Raw genomic sequence first — 21607 nt, 5'->3', positions numbered from 1 at the left:
TATAAAATCAACACATAGAAATCCTTTGCATTTCTATACACCAACAATGAAGCAGCAGAAGGAGAAATCAAAGAATCGATCCCATTTTACTATTGCACCAAAAACCATAAGATACCTAGGAATAATCCTAACCAAAGACATAAAAGATCTGTACACTGAAAACTATAGAACACTTACGAGAGAAATTGAGGAAGACACAAAGAAATGGGAAGATACTCCATGCTCATGGATCGGAAGAAATTCTTAAAATGTCCATACCACCCAAAGCAATCTACATATTCAGTGCAATCCCTATTAAAATAACACCAGCATTTTTCACAGAGCTAGAACAAAGAATTCTAAAATTTGTATGGAACTAGAAAAGACTGCAAATAACCAAAGTAATGTTGAAGAAGAAAACCAAATCTGGAGGCATCACAATTCTGGACTTCAGCTGTATTATACAGCTGCAATCATCAAGACAGCACAAAAACAGACACATTGATCAATGAAACAGAATAGAGAACCAGAAATTGGCTCTCAACTCTGGTCAACTAATCTTTGACATAGCAGGAAAGAATATCCAGTGGGGAAAAGACAGTGTCTTCAACAAATGGTGTTGGGAAAACTGGACAGCCACATACAGAAGAATGAAAATGGACCACTTTCTTACACCATCCACAAAAATAAATTCAAAGTGGATGAAAGACTTAAATATAAGGCAGGAATCCATCAAAATCCTAGAGGAGAACACAGGCAGCAAGCTCTTTGATCTTGGCCACAGCAACTTCTTGCTAGACACATCTCCGGAGGCAAGGGAAACAAAACCAAAAATGAGCTATTGGGACTTAAGCAGGGGAAAAGCTTCTGCACAGCAAAGGAAACAGTCATCAAAACTATAAAGCAGCCAAACAGAATGGGACAAGATATTTGCAAATGGCATATCAAATAAAGAGCTAGTATCCAAAATCTATAAAGAACTTACCAAACTCAACACCCAAAAAATAAAAAAATCAACTCAGGAAATGAGCAGAAGACATGAACAGACATTTCTCCAAAGAATACATACAAATGGCTAACAGATACATGAAAAAAATGCTCAACAACACTTACCATCAAGAAATACAAATCAAAACCACTATGGGTTACCACCTCACACCAGTCAAAATGGCTAATATTAACAACTTAGGAAACAATAGATGTTGGTGAGGATGCAGAGAAAGGGGAACGCTCCGACACTGTGGGAATGCAACTGGTGCAGCCACTCTGGAAAACAGTATGGAGGTTCCTCAAAAAGTTAAAAATAGAGCTGCCCAGCAATTGTACTACTAGTTATTTATCCAAAGGATACAAAAATAGTGATTTGAAGGGGCAGATGCAGCCCAATGTTTATAACAACACTATCCACAATATCCAAAATATGGAAAGAGCCCAGGTGTCCATCAACTGATGAATGGATATGTTACTCAGCCATAAAAAAGAATGAAATCTTGCCATTTGCAATGACATGGGGAACTAGAATGTATTATGCTAAGCAAAATGCCAGAGAAACAAATACCAAATGATTTCATTCATATGTGGAATTTAAGAAACAAAACAGATGAACATAGGGGAGGGGAAGGAAAATAAAATAAGATTAAAACAGAGAGGGAGACAATAAGAGACTCTTAACTATAGAGAACAAACTGAGGATTGCTGGTGGGGAGGTTGGTGGGGGACTGGGGTAATTGGGTGATGGGCATTAAGAAGGGCACTTGATGTAATGAGACCTGAGTGTTATAGGCAACTGATGAATCACAGAATTCTACTCCTGAAATTAATAATACACTATATGTTAACTAACTTGATGTTAAATTTAAAAAAAAAGAATTTACAATCAGCCATTTGAAACCTAAATTATCAATTTGGGAAACTAGATCATCTAAAACAAATCCTTTTCTTCTTTCTACCTTCTTGGTCTTTCCCTAAATTTCAGCAAATGAGTTAATTTAAAAAATGCATCTACCTATCAGAATATTTTGGACGGTAGTATGTTATTTTTGGCCAAGTGTTCAAATGTTACATTTTAATTAGTTTCCAATTGTGGTCATGGCAGATATTTTCTTGAAAGGATGAGGTCATGAGAAAGAAGTTTAATTGGATCACAAAACTGCATACTTTTCTGTATAAAAGGTAAAGGCTAAGAAAAGAGTTCATTATGCTACAAGAACGAAAGTAACCTTTGGGTACAGAACTACCGTTTTTAATGATTAAGGACAGGATTTACTGTTAGAAATATATTCATAATAGAGACTTCATTTTAATTAGGAATTTGATCCATACCTCAGCAAGCATTATGAACTCATTAGGATATGTTAAGTTACAGTATGGCATGGCAGGTGATGAAAATGTAAGGGAAAATTAAAAAATAAATTGAGCTTAGGGTATTAGAATACATAAGTGAGGTTCAATTGACAGTGAATTTGACATACACAGTTCCTTTAGAAGAGGCAAAAGAAGAGAATATGAAATATCTCTCCTAGGAATGATTGCATTAAAATCTTGAATATTTTAATTACATGTTTCAAAACAGAAACATTTGACTAGAAGTTAATCGGAAGTGAGAATTAGGATTCAAATATAGCCCCAAAGTAACTCTCATTTAAAAAATTACATTCCAGTTATTAAAGTTAAGATAAAATTGTACTATTAAAATTGCACTTGACTGCCAAATATTGTGGGAGCCTATTCGCAGTTGATTCATTTTGTTGGCATTAATAGAAGTTGCATCAGTTCAAGGAGGGTATAATTCAAGAGAAGAACAAAAACAACAGGCAACAGCTTAGTTTTGAGCAAGGACCTCTTTAGGACTGTATGCAGAGTCACGTATGAATAGTCAAGACTATGTTAAGATTCAGTGAGTTAAGAGTTGATTTTTGAACAAAAAGTCGCTAATAAAATTCATGCTTTCAATTTTACTTATGTAAACAACAGTTATTCATTTGAGTTATTCTTAAATAAAGAATAAACTTTAGCATCTTATATTTTCTGTTTATTCAGTGCTTACTTTCTTTGCAAAGATGATTGGGGCATTAGCGATCAGGACTAATGCTGAGGTCAGTTGCAGAGTTCTATCCAGCATGCATTTTTCCAGGACTGATGCACTTAAAGGATCCAGGACATAGTGAGTAGTTTGAGAGAACATGGTAAGGTGATTATTAAGAACAGAGGTGGAGCACACAGTTGGTGTTTAGTAGGTGTTGTGCCAGACTGATTGAATGCATCATCAAAGTTAGATCATGGAATAAGAAAGCATTTGAATCTATCGTCTCAGAAAATCTTTCAGTGCAACTTTTTCTCCCTCTTTGGATTTTTAAGATCCCCCCTTTTTTCCTTCTTTGTTATTTTAACCATCTCCAGTATTGAAAATAGCCTTCCTATTGACATGATGCCCCTGGACTTACATCACAAATTTGGGATTCTAGTAGTTGCTCTGAATCACTGACAGGTGCCAGGTGTCACAACCGCCAACTTGGTAGTCTTTTTAAAAGCATGTGAAGACAAGGTCAGACATTTTCTAGGAGCCTGAATGAGAGTCACCATGAGCATAAAATACTTACATCTATAAAATTGTCAAAATCAGGAAATTTTACAGGTTGTCAAATGTGAGAGATTGAAGAAGGTCAAACTTGATTTGAAAACTGTGCTAAAATTCTCCCAAGGTTTAGACTTATCCAGGGGAAGTTGTACATTCAGTAACTTGTTAGGAATAGTCATAACAATAAAATAACCATCTATTGATAACATATGTGCTAGGTACTACAGTAAGCCCTAGCCTCATGTATTCTTCACAACAATACAATCTCTATGTATTATTTTAATCATTTCATAACTGAAGAAATTACAGCTTGAAGAGTTTTAATAACTTGTCCAAATTGGAGGGAGGGGGGAAACTACTTAAAAGACAGCAGGATAGGATTTCAATCCTGGTGTAAATACAAGGACCAAGCTTTTAAGGATTACCTACACTGCTGAAATGATTTTCCACTTTTAAAACATCAAAACATGATAGGTATTGCTGTATAACATTAGAGATACACATTGAAAAACTAATTTTCTCAAGGATTTATTGCTACAGAGGAGCTCCCAAGTCTTTTCTTCTTTCAGCGTTTGCCATTAAGTTCATTATAGTTAGCTCAAAAGGTACTTCCTTCCCTGTTCTTCTTTTAGGCTGAAGGTTATATATTTCTTTACATTCACAGAAGGCTTCCCTTTCCTTCCCCACCCAATACTTTGTTTTCTGTCTTTTGATCTTATTGTGTGTTTTCATTCCTGGATAATGGAAGGACAAGGAAAGAAAAGCCAATGCAGCCCAGAGTTTCTAAATCATTGTCAATCAACATCTTCAATGGCTAGTCACAGTTTTCTTTCCCTTTTTATTTATGGACACTGATTTCCTACAAACTTTAAGAGAAAAATCCCATCCACGTAGCTTTAAAAGCAGAATTCAGCTCTTAAAAAAACCTGTACTATTTGAAATCATAACCACAGAGAAGACCTCTGTGAATGCCCTTGTAAGTCTGGGCTGCTGAGTGCACTTTGTTTAGTACTACCTATTAAGTTTAATTTCTGCAAGACATCTATAATACAATTGGCTTTAAGAGTTTAGAAGCCTGGCTCAGGCAAAGGCCACACATTTCCAAGAACCATGTTATTTTGTGAAGTTACTGCATGTACCATAAAATAGGTATACCATTTACAATTAGGTTCATTTTAGATAGACATTTAAAACAGTGGTACTTTCATCAGAAATATTTTTTTGGCATCATTCATTGAACTGGGGGAAAGTGCAGATAGGAGTGAGCTAAAGTCTTAGCTATTTTTCCCAAAATCCTTGTCTCCTTGCTCTATTATATTATTAACATTTGTAAAGATGACTCTGAGTTTATTATACTTCTACATATAGCATTCCAAAGCAAGTTGAGGTATATTTCTCAATATGAATAAGCATGTCTGTGGACTTTGCAGCTGAGAAGTTGAACATGCAAAGCAAGAAGGTTATGAGGATGGGGTAGTTCTAGAATATTCTATGAAAACAAACCACTGGGCTTGCCATTGCCAATTAAAGTTTTCACTGAGATCCTTCAATGTCTCTAGATTTAGAGGTTTTCTCTTTTTAGCAGCACCCTGGAAATAGCATCTTTTCTTTTCTATTTTATATATTCCAATAGCTTTTGAAGCGCTTAACTGGGTGCCTTGATGATAATGTCCTGAATTTATACCTTTCAAGTGTAAGTACTTTACAAATGATATGGAAGGCTCACTCACCAAAGACCATGCTATCTCACTAAAAGTTGCTGGAGATTTAAATAGCCAGGAAGCAGCTTGAAATTGACCTGGGAAGCCAAGGATCTGATCTCATTTCCACTGAAAAATGCCCTGGGAGTAACAACTGACTTCAAGAGGTCAAGAATTTTAGCTTTACATTCCTTTTCCAAGACTACCTTTGGCTCTCTAGGGCCCTCCTGGGGCAATGGTCTTTGTTCAGACAAAGGCAAGGATTTTATTAATTGAATCACTAACACTACTTCTCTCCAGGGATTGTATCATAGTACCAGATCAGAGTTTAGAACTTCTTTATCTGTGAAATCTGACCCAGTCAGAGTACAAGGAAACTTTGCTTCAGGCAGAATTTGTAAAACATCCAGATTATATTCCTCTCTCCAATCTCTTATCAAATGCTACTTTTTTTTTCTTTTTTGGAGGGCATTTCTTGACTTTCTCCATAAATATAATGTGAAATTTTGAATGTGAATGAATTTACTTTCAAATGTCTGTTTCCTATTTCTATTATCCATAAATTTTAATTTATAAAGTTTCCTTGAAAAGGAAATCGTACATAGAACACTAAACTGCATAACAGTCCTTAACTTAAACTCGGTCTCTCAAACTTTCATATTATTTTCTCTCGATGTTAAGTATTCTTTGTTTGGCTGTATATTCAAAATTCTTTTTCTAGATACAACAAAATCCTAGAGAAGATATACTTCTGAATTTATAGTAACAGGATTCCCTTTCATAATTTTTCAAGTGAAAAATAATAAACTAAAAGGTGAAATTTTTGATCCTATGAAAAAATTTTTTTCAGCTCTGATGATGCCTTCAGTAAAGTCAACTTAAATTACCGCACAGAAAATGGGCTGTCTCTACTTCATCTATGCTGCATTTGTGGAGGTGAGTGCTTGAAACTATACTTTACAAACTAGTTATATGTGTATACAGTCAATGATCTGAGCTGCTTAATAGTCTACAAGAGAATTCTATTCATGCTCAATTTTCGTTTTTGCTTTGTCCCTACAACCCTGATAACCTTCAGTTGAAGCAGTAACTACTAGGCAGATGTTCCATTTGATTTAGCTCTGAATTTAAGTTTCATGGTGTTCCTACCCTGAACTAAGTCACTTAATTTGCTTGGAAATTTAATCAAAAATTTTTTTGTTTCAGTATTGGCCATACCAGTCAGGGATTAAGTTAAATTCAGAAGCACTTAAAGCATTCCCTAAAATATCGTCATGCAATTGCTTTACAATCTTCAGTAAAATATGTGTAAGGTAAGACAAATGCCAAAGATAAAAATCTCATAGTGAAGATTGATCAAAGTGAAGATTTAGAGTTTAATTTGGCCTGTATTTTGTTTGGTTTTGTTCATTAATGTATCCCAAGTACTGGCATATAGTAGATTCTTAACAAATTTATTAAATTAATGAATGATTAATATTTACTTTGTTAATACAAACTAGTTTTCCTTGAACTCAGGTTTTAAATAAAAAACACTAATGCAGAAATATCAGCTCTAATCATATTCCGTAAGCATTCCTCCCAGAACAAACTAAACAGACTCTACTTAACAGATCTTTCTCCGAAATTTAAACACGCTTTCCCAACCTTAGTTATTCCGTCCAGATTCCTCTGACCTAAATAAGCTCTACTGCTAATCCGGTACAACTAGATTTTTATCTACGGTGTTTCACTGTTTATTAAAATGGATTTTCATGTTTTTATGTTTTAAAACCAACTGATGATGAGAGTACTACAGAAAAAATGTAACATAAATGCATTAAAATAAACAGCACTGATACAAAGTTCTATAAGTGTAATAGAAATGTTCACTACTAAGGAAGGCTGTCAGTTAATAGAAAACTTTACAAACGGCCTGCAGAAGAGCAGTCTGACATTTTTTAAGAAAGATTTTATTTATTTATTTATTTATTTATTTATTTATTTATTTATTTATTTGAGAGAGAGAGAGAGAAAGCAAGAGTGCCAGAGAATTGGTGGGGGAGGGATTAGCAAACTCCGCGCTAAGCACAGAGCCCAGGGCCGGAGATCCCAAGACCCTGAGATCATGACCTGAGCCAAAACCAAGAGTCAGACGACCCTCAACCGCTTAACCACCTGAGCCACCTGAACCACCCAGGTGCCACATGTCTGACATTTTCATACATCAATGTGAATTTATTATTAGGTCAAAGAGAGATTTTAAAGTCACTTGGTCTACCCCCACAACAATTTAACCTTTTTTCACTTTTCTCTTTAAGGCAACAAGTCACATATTAGAACCCTTATGTTAAAAGGGCTTCGTCCATCTCGACTAACAAGAAATGGATTTACAGCCTTACACTTGGCAGTTTACAAGGTATAATATTTTTGTTCCCATAATACTGTATTACAGCTAAGGATGATGTGTATCTTCAGACTGCTGCTGCCCTTCTTCCTCTTCCTCCTTCTCCTCTTCTTCTTTGTGTGTGGGGGGTGGGGGTGGGGGTTGGGGTGGCAAATTGGTAATCATGAAGAACATGCAGAGTGACCAGAGCATTACATTGCTAGGTGAAGCCCTTTCTCTATATTGACCTGGTAACATCTATATACCAGACACATACTCTTTGTAATGCTTTCCATGTTTAGCTCATTTAAGTCCTACAAGAAACCTGTAAGTGAATACTATTATTGTCCCCAAGACTACATGGTTAGTTAACGGGTTAGTTAGGTTTTAGGAACTGGTCATCTGCTCCCCTTGCCAGAGCTTCTCACCAGGAGACCAAATTGCCTCTGTGCAAAAGAAGATGAGATTGACTTTCATGATAAAAGAAGCACATTGAAGCTACATTACTCTTTCTGCACATTTTCCTTAATTAAAAATTTCTCTAGAGGTACCTTGTTTAAGCATCTGACTTGATTTTGGCTCAGGTCATAATCTCAGGATGGTGAGATCAGGCCCTGTGTTGGGCTCTGTGCTGGGTGTGGAGTCTACGTAAGATTCTCTGTCTCCCTCTCCCTTGGCCCCTCCCCCCACCAATCCACACGTGGGCACTCATGCACATTCTCTCTCAAATAAATAAATAAAATCTTGTAAAAAAAATACCTCTAAAGTTCCCTGTAGTTTCCTTCTTTTATTTTTCCTACTTTTTCTTCAGTTTATTTCCTTGCATCAGTCCATTTCCCAACTAATCTCAGTACCTGATCAGAAAGTAAATATAAAAGTGGATTAGAAAAACCGGGATAGTCAGTATTGGGATATAACTTAGTGAGATGCATAATAGGATTTATTTTATAGAAAAGGAAACTGAAGGTTAAAGTTAGATATCTAATAAATGTCAGAATAGTGATTGGAATCAAGTGCAGTTGGCTCATACTCTCAGACTCTCATTTTTATATTGCATATTTTGTTCTTTTCTCAATTTCATGTGAATCTGTGACATTTTTATTTCAGTTTTTTATGTGCAGCTGTTGGGGCCGGGGGGACAGCTTTTGCTCATATCAGGATCACTTTGCACTATATTCCCTCCCCCAACCTTTAGAGTTTATCACAGTGGGGAAAGAGAGTCATATTTTCCCATATTTCAGATTCACATATTCCTGTGATTCATAGTGCAAATGCTCTAATACTAGTCCTTTTTTGCACCCAGCCAATGCCTAGTCTTTTTTTTTTTTTTTTTTCTGGGAGAAAGCGTCAGTTATGTGCTAACTTGTTTTTAATACCTCCTAAATATCCTGTGAAACTGGAATTGAGGCTGAGTTCAGGATGTGGGAAACAGTGTCTGATGCTGGCTTTTCTGCTGAGTAGCAGGAGGTGAAAGTAGAAGAGCTCCAACAAATAAGAAGTGAGTGATGTATAGTTAAGGCAGTATGCGAAACCATGAATTCGGAAGCTGACTGGAGATTCCCTTCTATATTAGTGTGTTTTCCCAACACTTAGTATGACACAACCATAGCATTGCATTCTGAATGATTTAGAGCTACAATCTTTACAGGATTTCTTCTACTTCTGTTTATCAAAACTAAATTTCCATGTTTATAATTCCCTTTGCTCTATTTCTTCTGTTTTCATATATTTTACAGAAGGATATATGGACTAGCTTTTTTTTTTTTTTTTAGCAAGTTTAAACAAATATAGAGTCTTAGGATGCAAGGAAGGCAAAAATTTTGAAAAGGCTGTAACAGAGTGCATGATTACTTATTCCTTAACAAAGGCAAAAACAAATTTATAATTTCCTTTAAAACACAGAAATAATATAAAGTAGCCATTCATACTACCATTGCATTAAATCTAGTTCTAATCATCCGTTCCCTGACCTGCCTAAGAAAAAGAAAACCCATTTACATAATCAGTGTACATTGATCAAAATCAGAAAATTTAACATTGATGCAATACTATTATCTAATCTATAGTCCAAATTCAAATTTGGTTAGTTATCCTATTAGTGTCATTTATAAAAAGCTGTTTATTTCTTTCTTGTTTAGGATTGATTCCAGAATCATTCATTTTTAGTATTCTTGTCTCTGAATCTCCTTTTATCTGAAAGAAATTTTCTTGTCTTTATTTCCTTTTCTTTCCTTTCTTGATTTTAATATTTTGGTGCCCACAGAACAGTTACTTATACACACTTATTTGGAGTTTTATAAATATTGCAAGTGAACTTTATTTTTTCTTACCACTCACAAAATGAAATAATTTGGTTTTCACATCTTTTTATTGGTCACATCAACAGCTCATTTAATCATATACCCTGGCATGCTGGGCTCAACTCAGGGCTGGGTAGTTTTTACCAGCAGGGCAATTCTGCTTTCATTAATAATAATGGAGCAGGTGTTTTGTTTTTTAATTCCATGTGGTTGGTTAGCACTCCTCTTACTTGTTTAGTTTGTTTTTGCTTTGTTTTTGTTTAGTTTTTTTTTATAGAGGCTAGATTTATTGAGGTATAATTTATGCACAATAAAACTCACAATTTTAAGTGGACAATTTGATGACTTTTAAAAATGTATATAGTCATATACTATCATCACAGTCATGATATAGGACTTTTCTGTCATATAAAAAAGTTCCTTCATTCCCTTTTGTAGTCAGTTCCCCCCTCTATACCCCTGACCTCTGGAAACCACTATGTGTTTTCTATCAATATGATTTTTCCCTTTCTAGAATTTACCTAAATGCAATCCACTCAGTATGTTTTCTTTTATATATGGTTTCTATCACTTATCATAACACTATTGTTGTGTGTTCAGTAATTATTTAATTGAGGATCTATATTCCTTTCTGTAGATATAGTACCATTTGTTTAACAATTTACCTTTTATGGACATATGGGTTGTTTCCATATTTTGACTGTTAAAAATAAAGCTGCTATTAATATTCATATACAAATCTTTGTTTGAACATTTGTTTTTATTTCTCTTGGGTAATATGTAGGAATGGAATTGATGGGTCATATCATAAGTGCATGTTTATTTTATAAGAAAATGCCAAACCCTTTACCAAATTGGCTACATCATCTTCCATTTCCATCAACAATGTATTTGTTTCTAGTGGTTATGTTATACACTCTTGCCAACACTTGTTAATATTTGTTATTTTAGCCTTTCTTTTGGGTGTATATTAGTATTTCATAATTAATTTGCATTTCTCTACTGACTAATGAAGTTGAATAGATTTTCATGTGCATATTTGTCACTATTTTTTTGCTGTAGTGTCTATTCAAATCTTTATCCCATTTTTAAATGTGATTTATTGTTTTCTTGAATTATAAGAAAAGATCTTTATGTATTTGAATATGGGTCCTTTGTTGGATATACATTTTGCAAAATTTTCCCCAGTCTGTGGCTAGTCTTTTCATTTTCTTAAGGTAAAACTTGTGTGCATTTTTTCTTAACTGGTTACTCTAGTGATTACACTGTGGATCTTCAATAAACACATGCACTGTCTATTAATATTGGCCTACTTCACTTTAAACGTAAGAACCTTCCATAGTATAGTTCCACTTTATCTTCATTCTTTATACTATTGTTGCCATATACATTATATCTATACATGTTATAAATTCCAATATGTTTTTAGAATTTTTGTGATAAACACTTCATGTCTTTTAAAGAAAATGTGAGAAAAATCTTTAATTTTCAACAGATTGGTTATAATAATCCTATGTATGATTTTCTCTGTGCAGTGCTTTTTAGAGTCCATTGAGCTTCTTAAATCTGTATGTATATGCTTTCATCAAGTTCAGAGATTTTGATCATTATTTTTTCAAGTATGTATGTTAGAATGTTTGGTAATCTTCCACAGGTTACTGAGTCTCTGTTCATTTTCTTTTTTCTCTCTGTTCTTAAAATTTGATTATTTCTGGGGCGCCTGGGTGGCGCAGTCATTAGGCGTCTGCCTTCGGCTCAGGGCGTGATCCCGGCATTCTGGGATCGAGCCCCACATCGGGCTCCTCCGCTGGGAGCCTGCTTCTTCCTCTCCCACTCCCCCTGCTTGTGTTCCCTCTCTCGCTGGCTGTCTGTCTGACACATAAATAAATAAAATCTTTAAAAAAATTTTTTGATTATTTCTAATTACTTGAATTCAAGTTCAAAAACAATGTCTCTGCCATCTCCCATCTGATGAAAATCTGCTAAGAATTATTCATTTGAGATACTACACTTTTCAGTTCCAGGATTTCCTTTGATATTAAAATATAATTTCAATTTCTCTTCTCTGATTACCCATATATTCATTTTTCCATATTTTCCTTTAAATTCTTGAAGCTATCATTAATGGCTGTTCTAAATGCCTTATCTGTTGTTTCTAACATCTGGATTACCTCAGTGTTTATTTCTATTGAATGTTTTTTCTCTTGACTGCATATTACATATTCCAGTTTCTTCACATATTTATTAATTTTTTATTGCATGTTAGACATTATGTATTATTTGTTACAGTAAATCATCATGTTATCTTCCTTTAAAGGGTGTCGCGTTTTGTTTTATTTTGTTTTGTTTTGTTTTGTTTTTGGAAAGCAGTTACATTTCACCTAGTCAATCTTGATTTGATTTTTAGTTAGGGTGGGTCTCTTTGCGTTTCAAACTTAGCCTAATGGCATACCTCTTACTCCAGGATGTGGTCCTTACTCCTGAATATGGTTTTTACTCCTAAGGTGTGGATTTTTGATATCTTACCTGAATGCCCAAGTCACTTAGTAAAGTCTCCATTCTGACTTCTGGAACTCCAAAATTTCCTGTTACTACATGACCTCTTCCATCACTACCATTCACTTTTCAGCCATAAATTGGTGATCTTATCTACTACAGAGTCTTTTGCTGTTTCTATGCAGCCCAACTAAAAAATCCATAGTGAATCTCAGTACAGATATTTGCAGTCCTCTCTTTGTGCAGCTTCTTCTTCTGCTCAGTTACCCTGCTTGACAAATTACAGTCGTTTTATAATTCCAGAAATTTAATCTGGATTGTCAACTCATTATGATTGCCCTTTCACTTTCTCTTCTGTAACAAAGAAATATCTCACGCAGAAAGTCAGACTGATCATGGAATATTGTGGAGGCTTATTTTGTGTCTTTCCCTTCTTCCAAAGATCACAGATTTTTGTTCATCTTCTCAGTGACTTAGAACAGTTGTGTCATATATGTATTTGACTTGTCAGTAGGGAAAATCTGTACAAGTTATCCACTCTTGCCCCCATCTATTTTTAGATTACTTCCAAAATGATCTGCATAAGGCACAAATCTATAATGTCAATGTTCTGTTTGAAAATTACTGTTGTTGTCCATTACCTGCATAATAAATTCAAGCTCCTAAGTAGGAGATTCAAAATCCCTTAATTCACAATTTTGCTGGAATCACTTTTCAGAATTTCCTACAGTCTCTGCTCTCCCAACTCTAATGGTTTTCAAATTTAATATGCATAAGAATTATATGGTAATTGCATGTTTAAAATGGATATTTCTCTCTATATCTCACTTCAATCAAATTTGGTACATATAGACTATGCTGGCAATCTAAAATTTTAACAAAAAGCCTAGGCAATTTTGATATAAGTGGTCTAAGGCTAAATGATAAGGATCACTGTTCAAGTCTTGCAACTCAAATTGTGGTAAGAAGACCAGCAGCACCTGCCTCAAATGACAGATTTTTAGAAATGCAGAACCTCATTCCCTATCCCACCCCTAACCAACCAGAATGTGGTTTTGGTTTTTGGTTTTTGGTTTTTTTAATCCCAGCCAACAGGTTTACAGACCAAAGTTTGAAAAGCACTGTTGTAGATTACTTAATTCTTTAAGACAAGCATTTTTCATACTCCAGTGTTTTTATTCTTATTATTTCTTCTGCTTAAATATATTTTTATTTCTTTTCCTAATAGGAGATTATTTCATATTTGAAACCAAGATAAATTGAGTTTCCTTGAGCTTTCTTGAATTCCCAAGCAGATTTTATTGTATTTTCTTTTGGGCTTCAATTATAAGTTCACGTTGTTTTATATTACAGCACTCATAATTATTTATTTGGATATTTCATATGTTGTTCTGTGAACATTTAGCATTAAGAGTAAGTCTTTTTCTTTAATTCCTCAGTGTATAAGGACCTATAAAATACCCTTGATAAATATTCTTGAGAAATTAATGAGTATCCAAACATTAGCACAAACAATACTTGATATTGATTGATATAACATACCTTAATAAAGACTGTCAGCTTAGAAGCTAAACTATTTGCTTCTCCATATCTCAGTTCTGAGACTTACTAGCTATGTATCTTTAAACAAATTACTCTCTCCTTCAGTCTCTGAAATGGAGGAAATAGAATTACATATTTCATTGGGTGGTTTATAGCTTTAAAAAGGACAAACCATATGCAGTACTTAGCAAAATACCTAGCACATAGTAAGTACTCAATAAAAGTTAACTATCATTGTTGAACTTTCATTTCAAACAAACATTTATTGAACACCTTATGTTCATCCATTTAATAAAAAAAATTTTTTTTTTAGAGAAAGAGAGCACACACATACACACACACACACCAGCCCATGAGCAGGGGGTGGGGAACAGGGAGAGGGAGAGAAAGAATCCCAAGCAGACTCCATGCGGAGCACAGAGCCCAACATGGGACTTATCCCACAACCCTGAGATCACGACCTGAGGTAAAACCAAGAGTCAGAAGCTTAACTGACCGAACCACCCAGGCACCCCTAATGTTCAGCCATTTTATACAGAAAAACAAACAAAAGATTGTGTCTTCTGGATAATTACATTCTAAAGAGATGAGAATATGTAATCCTAAAAACATCAAAGTAGTGAAGTCTATGCTTAGATCAATAGATTCCAATTTTTTTATCATATGCCATATAAAATTAGCTCCCCAAATGCATATATTTGTTCATAAATTATAATTATGAACAAAATTATCAATAAATAGTTCTAGGCAAAAATACAATCTCTGGCAGACAGTTAAAATTTGTGGGCATAAATCCATATTTCATATATCCTTTTTGATAATATCAAAATATTTTCACAAATTTGTTTTCAAATATGATTAGATTGTCATTAATTTTACCTGGAAATTTGGCTTACAAAAAGCTCAGATTACTAGAAAGAAAACTGCCAGCATGCCAGCCCTGTCATTTTCCTTCTCTTCTTATAATAGTAATATACATTTCCTCTGTGATTTTTTCCACAGGAATTTTTTAAAGATAATCTGCCAATATTTTTAGAGATAAATTCAGTTAAAATTAGATATTAAAATCTATAAATCCCCTAAATTAACTCACATCAGCTATAATGCATCCTTATGTACTAAATGCTAAAGAAAAAAAGTGAGAAGCACTGTCAACTTCTCTCCATTTGGAATTACAAGTATTTATTTATCATACTTTGGGTATTGTATGTGACACATAATTAACTGATACATGAACTGAGACCACCAATACAAATTTTCATGTTAAATATTAGTAAAATTTAATTATTTTTTATAAATAAAGATAAATAAAATTTCTGATATTTTCTTTTTGCACCTTAATTAATTTTCTTACAAGATACCTGTCATATTGGCATTTCACTTTGGGGCATACTTCTTTAAATGGTATCTAAATTGTGCTCCTAAAATGAAACATAAGACTTTGGGGAAAAATTTGAGATTTGCATAGTTTCAAAGATCTTGAGTAAGAATGTTAATGAACAAAAACATATCTGACTGTCTAATTAACCTCAAACATACCCTTCCTTCAATACACAGGCAAACCACTTGAAATTTCTCCTGTGAATGAAAAATAACATTTGATTAGTCAACTTTTTTTTAAGCATTTCATATGATAAAAGCAGGTGTTGAATGGTCATTTACTCCATCCTACAGATTTCTAGCAAGATCTCATTCCAATCGTTCACAAGAAGTCATTTATTTATTACAAAGGGAAAGAGAATGGAAGGGGGGAAACTTTAACTCAACCTATGTCTTTTGCCTCACCTAGACCTAGGTTCTTATTACCACACAACCATGCCTAACAGAAAGCTCTGTTTTCTGTTCATGGCGATCCATACCCTGGAAACTGTTGTATCTTTTTTTCTGATGTTTTTTCTTATTAGCATGTGTATTTGATTGCAAAATTGGTATTTATTTCAACTATCCTAAAATCCAGATCACAAAGCATGTGTTTTGTAGTTTCTGTATCCTTTACTTACATAGATTTTCTCTGCCTCGGCACTATTGATATTTTGGATTGGATTATTCCTTGTTGTAGGGGCTATCCTGTGCATTGTAAGATATTTAGCAGCATTCCTGGCCTCTAGTCTCTAGATGCTGGTAGCCACTTCTCCCATCCCCAGTGTAACACCAAAAAATGTCTGCAGACATTACCCCTTGGGGAGAAAATCACCCTCTGCTGAAAACCATTAATTTAGAGGACAAAGTTAATTGATATTTTTTAAAAATCCAAGTTATCTTTTTACTTGAATAAATAAAGTTTCCTGATTAAAGAGAGCATTTTCTCCAGATGGGAATTTGTCAAGATAATAATAACAAATTATGGGAAAAAGAAACAAAATTCACACACACACACACACACACGCACACACAAAGAATCTTACTTTTTTTTTCTTTTTGCGTACTTAATTAAATCCTCCAGTTAACTGCAACTTTTAAACACTGCTTAAAATTTTTAATTTAAGGAACCAGAAAACATTTATACCCACAAATTAGAGCAAAATTAAGATTCATTTTTTTATACTTCTATTTCTTCTTAGTAAACCACTATTTCATAATCTCTAAATTAACATGTTCTCAGTAAAAACTGTATAGGATATAAATTGAAGACACTAACTTATCCTTCAATTCTTATATTACCACTGTTTCTTGGAGAACCTTCCCTGACCCCTCCCAAGTCTGGATTAGGTGCCCCTCCAAGGTACTCTCTTAAACAACCTGTATACCATATCATACTGTGAATAATTCTCTTTCATTACTTGATCACTTCTCTACATCTTCCTCTAGATGAAGGGTCACAATCTTAAGTACATGTAGAAATGATGCAGGTAACATAAGTGAATTAAGGTGTTAGATAATATGGCAAAGTTAAATAGGAGTTAACACTTGGACTCAGTGTTTCTGAGATATAAGACATTGTGGAGACTGTGACAAATTAGAGAATTTATGCTCCACTTAAAGGAAGCAGTCAGCATTCAGCTCCAGCTGATCATTGCCATGTAGGAAGGAAAGCCCAGTATTGCCCCAAATTTCAGAGAATCAGAAATTATGAGGTTTCCTGATATTTAATTTCTATTAATTCAAATTTTTTAAAAGATTTTATTTATTTATTCGACAGAGATAGAGACAGCCAGCGAGAGAGGGAACACAAGCAGGGGGAGTGGGAGAGGAAGAAGCAGGCTCATAGTGGAGGAGCCTGATGTGGGGCTCAATCCCATAACGCCAGGATCACGCCCTGAGCCGAAGGCAGACGCTTAACCGCTGTGCCACCCAGGCGCCCCTATTAATTCAAATTTTAAATTGTAAGTATTATGCAAGCCAAAACATATACATAGTTTCCCTCTTGTGACCTGTTTGTAATCTCTGGTAGAATTATGAGCACCACCAAGGCAGAGACTGGATCTAAATTGCTCATCATCTTAATCTAAGTGCATAGAACAATTCCTGGTGTATATTTATCAATAAATACATGTTACATAAGTAAATGAATGAAGTTATAATTCTATGTTGAATAATTCTATTATTCAAAAGAAGGAGAATCATGTTGACATTGGACAAAATATGTTCTATTTTGGCCATTAGATGTGGAAATTAGAAAAGTGTCAGGTAACTCCTTAAGGGATGTTTTAGTGAATTTGTGGGAATAGAGAGTGTAAAAATGGATTAAAAAAATGGAGTTGGGAAAATGTAGGCAATGAATAAAGATGGGGTGGTATCTTCAGGAGAGATAGGATCACAGAAAGATTTCTACAGTAGCACGTTTCTCGATCTTTTTAAAGTTTTGCTCCTTTGGATAAACATAAACATTCACTATCTGTTTACATGTGTTTTTTTAAATTTTAAAATAAATAAAATCTAAATTATAATTTTAAAAATTATAATACTCAATTTGCTTTTTCAAACAGCACGTATTTGCATTCTTCCAAACTCCCAGAGATTCTGATTAGCTCCTCCGTATTAAATCAACAGTATATTATTGAAAGAGAGAACAAGGATATTCAAAGGCCAATTGGAAACAGCCCACAGGACATGATTATGGAACACTAGGAAACAGAAGAGGAAGGGTCAGCAGCGTTGATGAGAAAAAAAGAGGTCAAAAGCAAATTTAGAGGCCTTACCCTGAGTACAGGTACTCAATCTAAGAGTGTGTTCCTTCTCTTTTCTCTTTCCTTTTTTTCAAAATTTCAAGCAAAGTCAAGTATTCCTATCACACCAGAACCTTTGATAAGTGATATCTTTTGTGGAGGTAAATTCAGAATTATTTCAACAAGAGGCATGTAGGTGTGAACTTTCATGAGCAGTTATTTTTATACTGATTAATGGATTCTTTCATCGAGATATCTATGATGTATGAGGCAGCTGTAGTCCATTAAACTTTAATGCCTAGAACTAAATATATTTCATACTGAAGCTCTGTATAGTCCCTTGCCCTAAAAGAAACCTTAATATTCTTTGAAGACTACAAAACTGCTTTTTTACTTTTTTCCTTACTAGCACAAACAGGCTGTAATAATTGCTGGGATGGATAAATTGGGTTGTAGAGAAAAGATACTTAAGTAAGCACATTAAAATATTTACATATATACCCCTGTTTTCACATCCAGAAACCCAGTCTTCTTTCCAAACCAAGTTCAGGTCTTCCTTGCAGCTTGATGTGACATTTCAGGGAATATTAGAATATTAGAGTTAGATAGGGTATTACAGAAAACAAATTAGCCCAACTCTGACATCTTGCAGGTAAAGATATTGAGGTAGCTCATGATTATACATATTTGGGGATAGAGTGGACTAAGATGTAAGGTGAATGTTCTTATAGATCAGTCTTGGGGGTGAGACATTTAATATTAATATATGAATTTATACTTACAAGAATCTTGAGTTTACAAACATTCCCACATACATTATACACTTTCATCTTGTTACAACCCTATAAGATGGATACAGCAGGTCTTAGATTCCCTTTTTACAGGTGAAGAACACATAGTCAGGGCTTATACATGAAAGGTAAAAAAAATTGAGAGTAGAATATTGGTTGGGGGTGGAGGGTAACATGTTGTATTGAGAAAAGCGTAAGGCTTAAAATCAGAAGATCTAAGTTCAAATTCCAGTTTAGCTTTGATTTAAATATACACTAAGGAAACCTATTTTATGATATGTTATGCCAGTTGAGTTCTTGAAAAGTAGGCTCTGAAAGGGATTTTGGAGTACAGGAGATTTATTTGGGATTGTCACCTGTGAAAGGCAAAGGAAGGTAGTAGAATTAGTCTGGGGAAACTCTCAGACCACAATGCAGACTTACTAAAATCTTTGCCAGCCCAATGGGAGCTCCAGAGCAAAAATTGCCTATTAGTGGAGTAAAGCTTGAGTGGCAATGGCTAAGTCTTTTTACCACCAGATTTCTCAGTCAATGACTGGGGGCTACCTTGAAAAGCTCTAAACTCTACTGCTGCAGTGGATCCTGAGAGAGCTAGCTAAGGGAGGCTGCCAGCTAACCACACTCCCAACACACTCTTCCTGAAGGGAGATCTGAGTAGCATAACTCTACATCTGCCTCACAATGGGAAATACTCACTATTTTATATTAAATGAAAAAGGGAGATTATTTATCTCTATATGTAGTATAGCTCAATTGTGTACATAATAATAAAAATTATGTATCAAGCATTATGCAAAATGCATTACGTTATTTGATTTAATCCTCACAACAACTCTATGAGATTGTTACTATTATGATCTCCATTGTACAGAAAAAAAAAAAAAACAACCCACAACTTAAGAAGTTAGGGAACGTGTCCCAAATGTAGGAAGTGGCCATAGTGTGCAAACTCAAGTTTACTTTGCTGTGCTAGTCTGTGCTCTATCTAGTTTCACGAAGGTCTATACCTAGGAAAAAGAATGGAAGGAAATAAACGCATAAATGGTAATAGTGATTATTTGGTAGTACTACAGGTTATAAATTGTTATTTATTCCTTTTATTTTCTACATTTTCTACTATGACATGTTCTAGTTGTCTGTTGAAACATAACAAATTACCCCAAACTTAGTCCTCTACTACAACTGTCATTTTATTATGTTTAGGGATTCTTGGTTCAGAAATTCAGACAAGACACAGCAGGGATGGCTTGATTCTGCTCGACTGTATTTAGGGCCTCAGCTGAGAAGACATAAATGACTGGGGGACTTTATCAACCAGGGAATTAGAATCTCCTGGAGACTTCACATTCCTGGTGCCTGGGCTGGGATGACTGACTGTAAGTCTGGCTGTAGCTGGGTCATTTGACTGGAAAGCTTGTACATGATGTGTAGCTTCTTCGTGTGGCCTGGGATTCCTCATAGCCTGGCTGCCTCAAGTTATTCAGACTTCTTACATGGTAGCTAATAGCTTCAAGAATAAATTTTTCAGAAAATGACCTAGTCTTAGAGGAAACATAGTTTACTTCTACCACACTCTTTTGATCAGAACCCACCTGGATTCAAGGGGAAAGGCCACAAATTTCACATCTATATGGGAAGATTACAAATTAGTGCCTTGTATTAAAACCTCCAGAGGGCGTATTTCTATAATCAGAAGAAAGTAAATTTTAGACATTAAAAATTCCCAGTTTAGTTTTTATTCTGAAATAGAATTAGCAAAAAAACCCAACAAATAAGCGAGTGTGTGTGTGTGTGTGTGTGTGTGTGTGTGTGTGTGTGTGTATTTAATTTATGTGATTTGGTGGTAGAGAATCTAAGCTTTCTGACACTAATGGTTACTTATCTTGGCTTTAGTGCTAACAATAGGCAAGATATTAGATGCTGTTACAATTTTATGCATAGTACAAAATTGGAGTTGCTAACATTACAAAAAGATTTTACCCACCTACATAAATCTTTAGAGGTCTATTGTGTCCTTAGATTCTATTTTTTCAAGGATTTGTTGGACAGATTTTTTTGTCCAAGCCTTATTGTACTACATATGGATTTTCTATTGTTTAAAAATAAATATCATACAGGGGCTCCTGGGTGGCACAGTTGGTTAAGCATAGGACTCTTGGTTTTGGCTCAGGTCCTGATCTCAGGGTCATGGAATCGAGCCCCACCTCTGGCTCTGTGCTGAGCACAGAGTTTGCTTAAGACTCTCTCTTCCTCTACTTCTGCCTCTCCCCACCAACTCTCTCTCTCATAAATAAATAAATCTTTAATATTAATTAATTAATTAATATTATACACATTAATGCATAACAGGGACTTATTTACACCACACTTTAGAATGCTTCTGTGTATTCCATTGAATACTCATGATGTAAATTTGGTTAGACAATGCATACAGGAAAACCTATCAGTTCTCCAGAAGACTATTCCCTATCCAACCTTTAAGGGTCATTCTTTTAAAAAATTTACCCTTAGATACTTGTTATATATCATAGAGTGCAAGCAATTAATAAGATTAGCTTTATCATATTTAAAATTTACCTATGTTATTATTTTATATAAATTTTTTTGCTTATTTTTTTCTGGGAGGTGTGTACCATATTGTTGACTTTAAAAACTATTCCATTAGAACACAATGCTTCTGTAGAGGAGGGGAAAAATATTTGGGACTCATCAGTTAAATGCAACAAAATAGAGCAAAAGTACATCCTCTCT

The 21607-nt window shown here is 34.5% G+C and overlaps 1 protein-coding gene across 1 annotated transcript in view; it reads left to right on the top strand.

Moving 5' to 3' along the window:
• Nucleotides 1–21607, top strand: part of TNNI3K (TNNI3 interacting kinase) — a 277662-nt gene that overhangs the window by 11875 nt on the left and 244180 nt on the right. The window contains exons 3-4 of the mRNA XM_040627127.1: nt 6107–6192; nt 7557–7654. Of these exons, the coding sequence (XP_040483061.1) occupies nt 6107–6192; nt 7557–7654 (184 nt within the window). The remainder of the gene's footprint in view (nt 1–6106; nt 6193–7556; nt 7655–21607) is intronic.

The sequence above is a fragment of the Ursus maritimus genome, unplaced genomic scaffold, assembly GCF_017311325.1.
Source record: "Ursus maritimus isolate PB19 unplaced genomic scaffold, ASM1731132v1 scaffold_12, whole genome shotgun sequence".
Classification (NCBI taxonomy): domain Eukaryota; kingdom Metazoa; phylum Chordata; class Mammalia; order Carnivora; family Ursidae; genus Ursus; species Ursus maritimus.
This window is presented reverse-complemented; position numbering and strand designations above follow the sequence as displayed.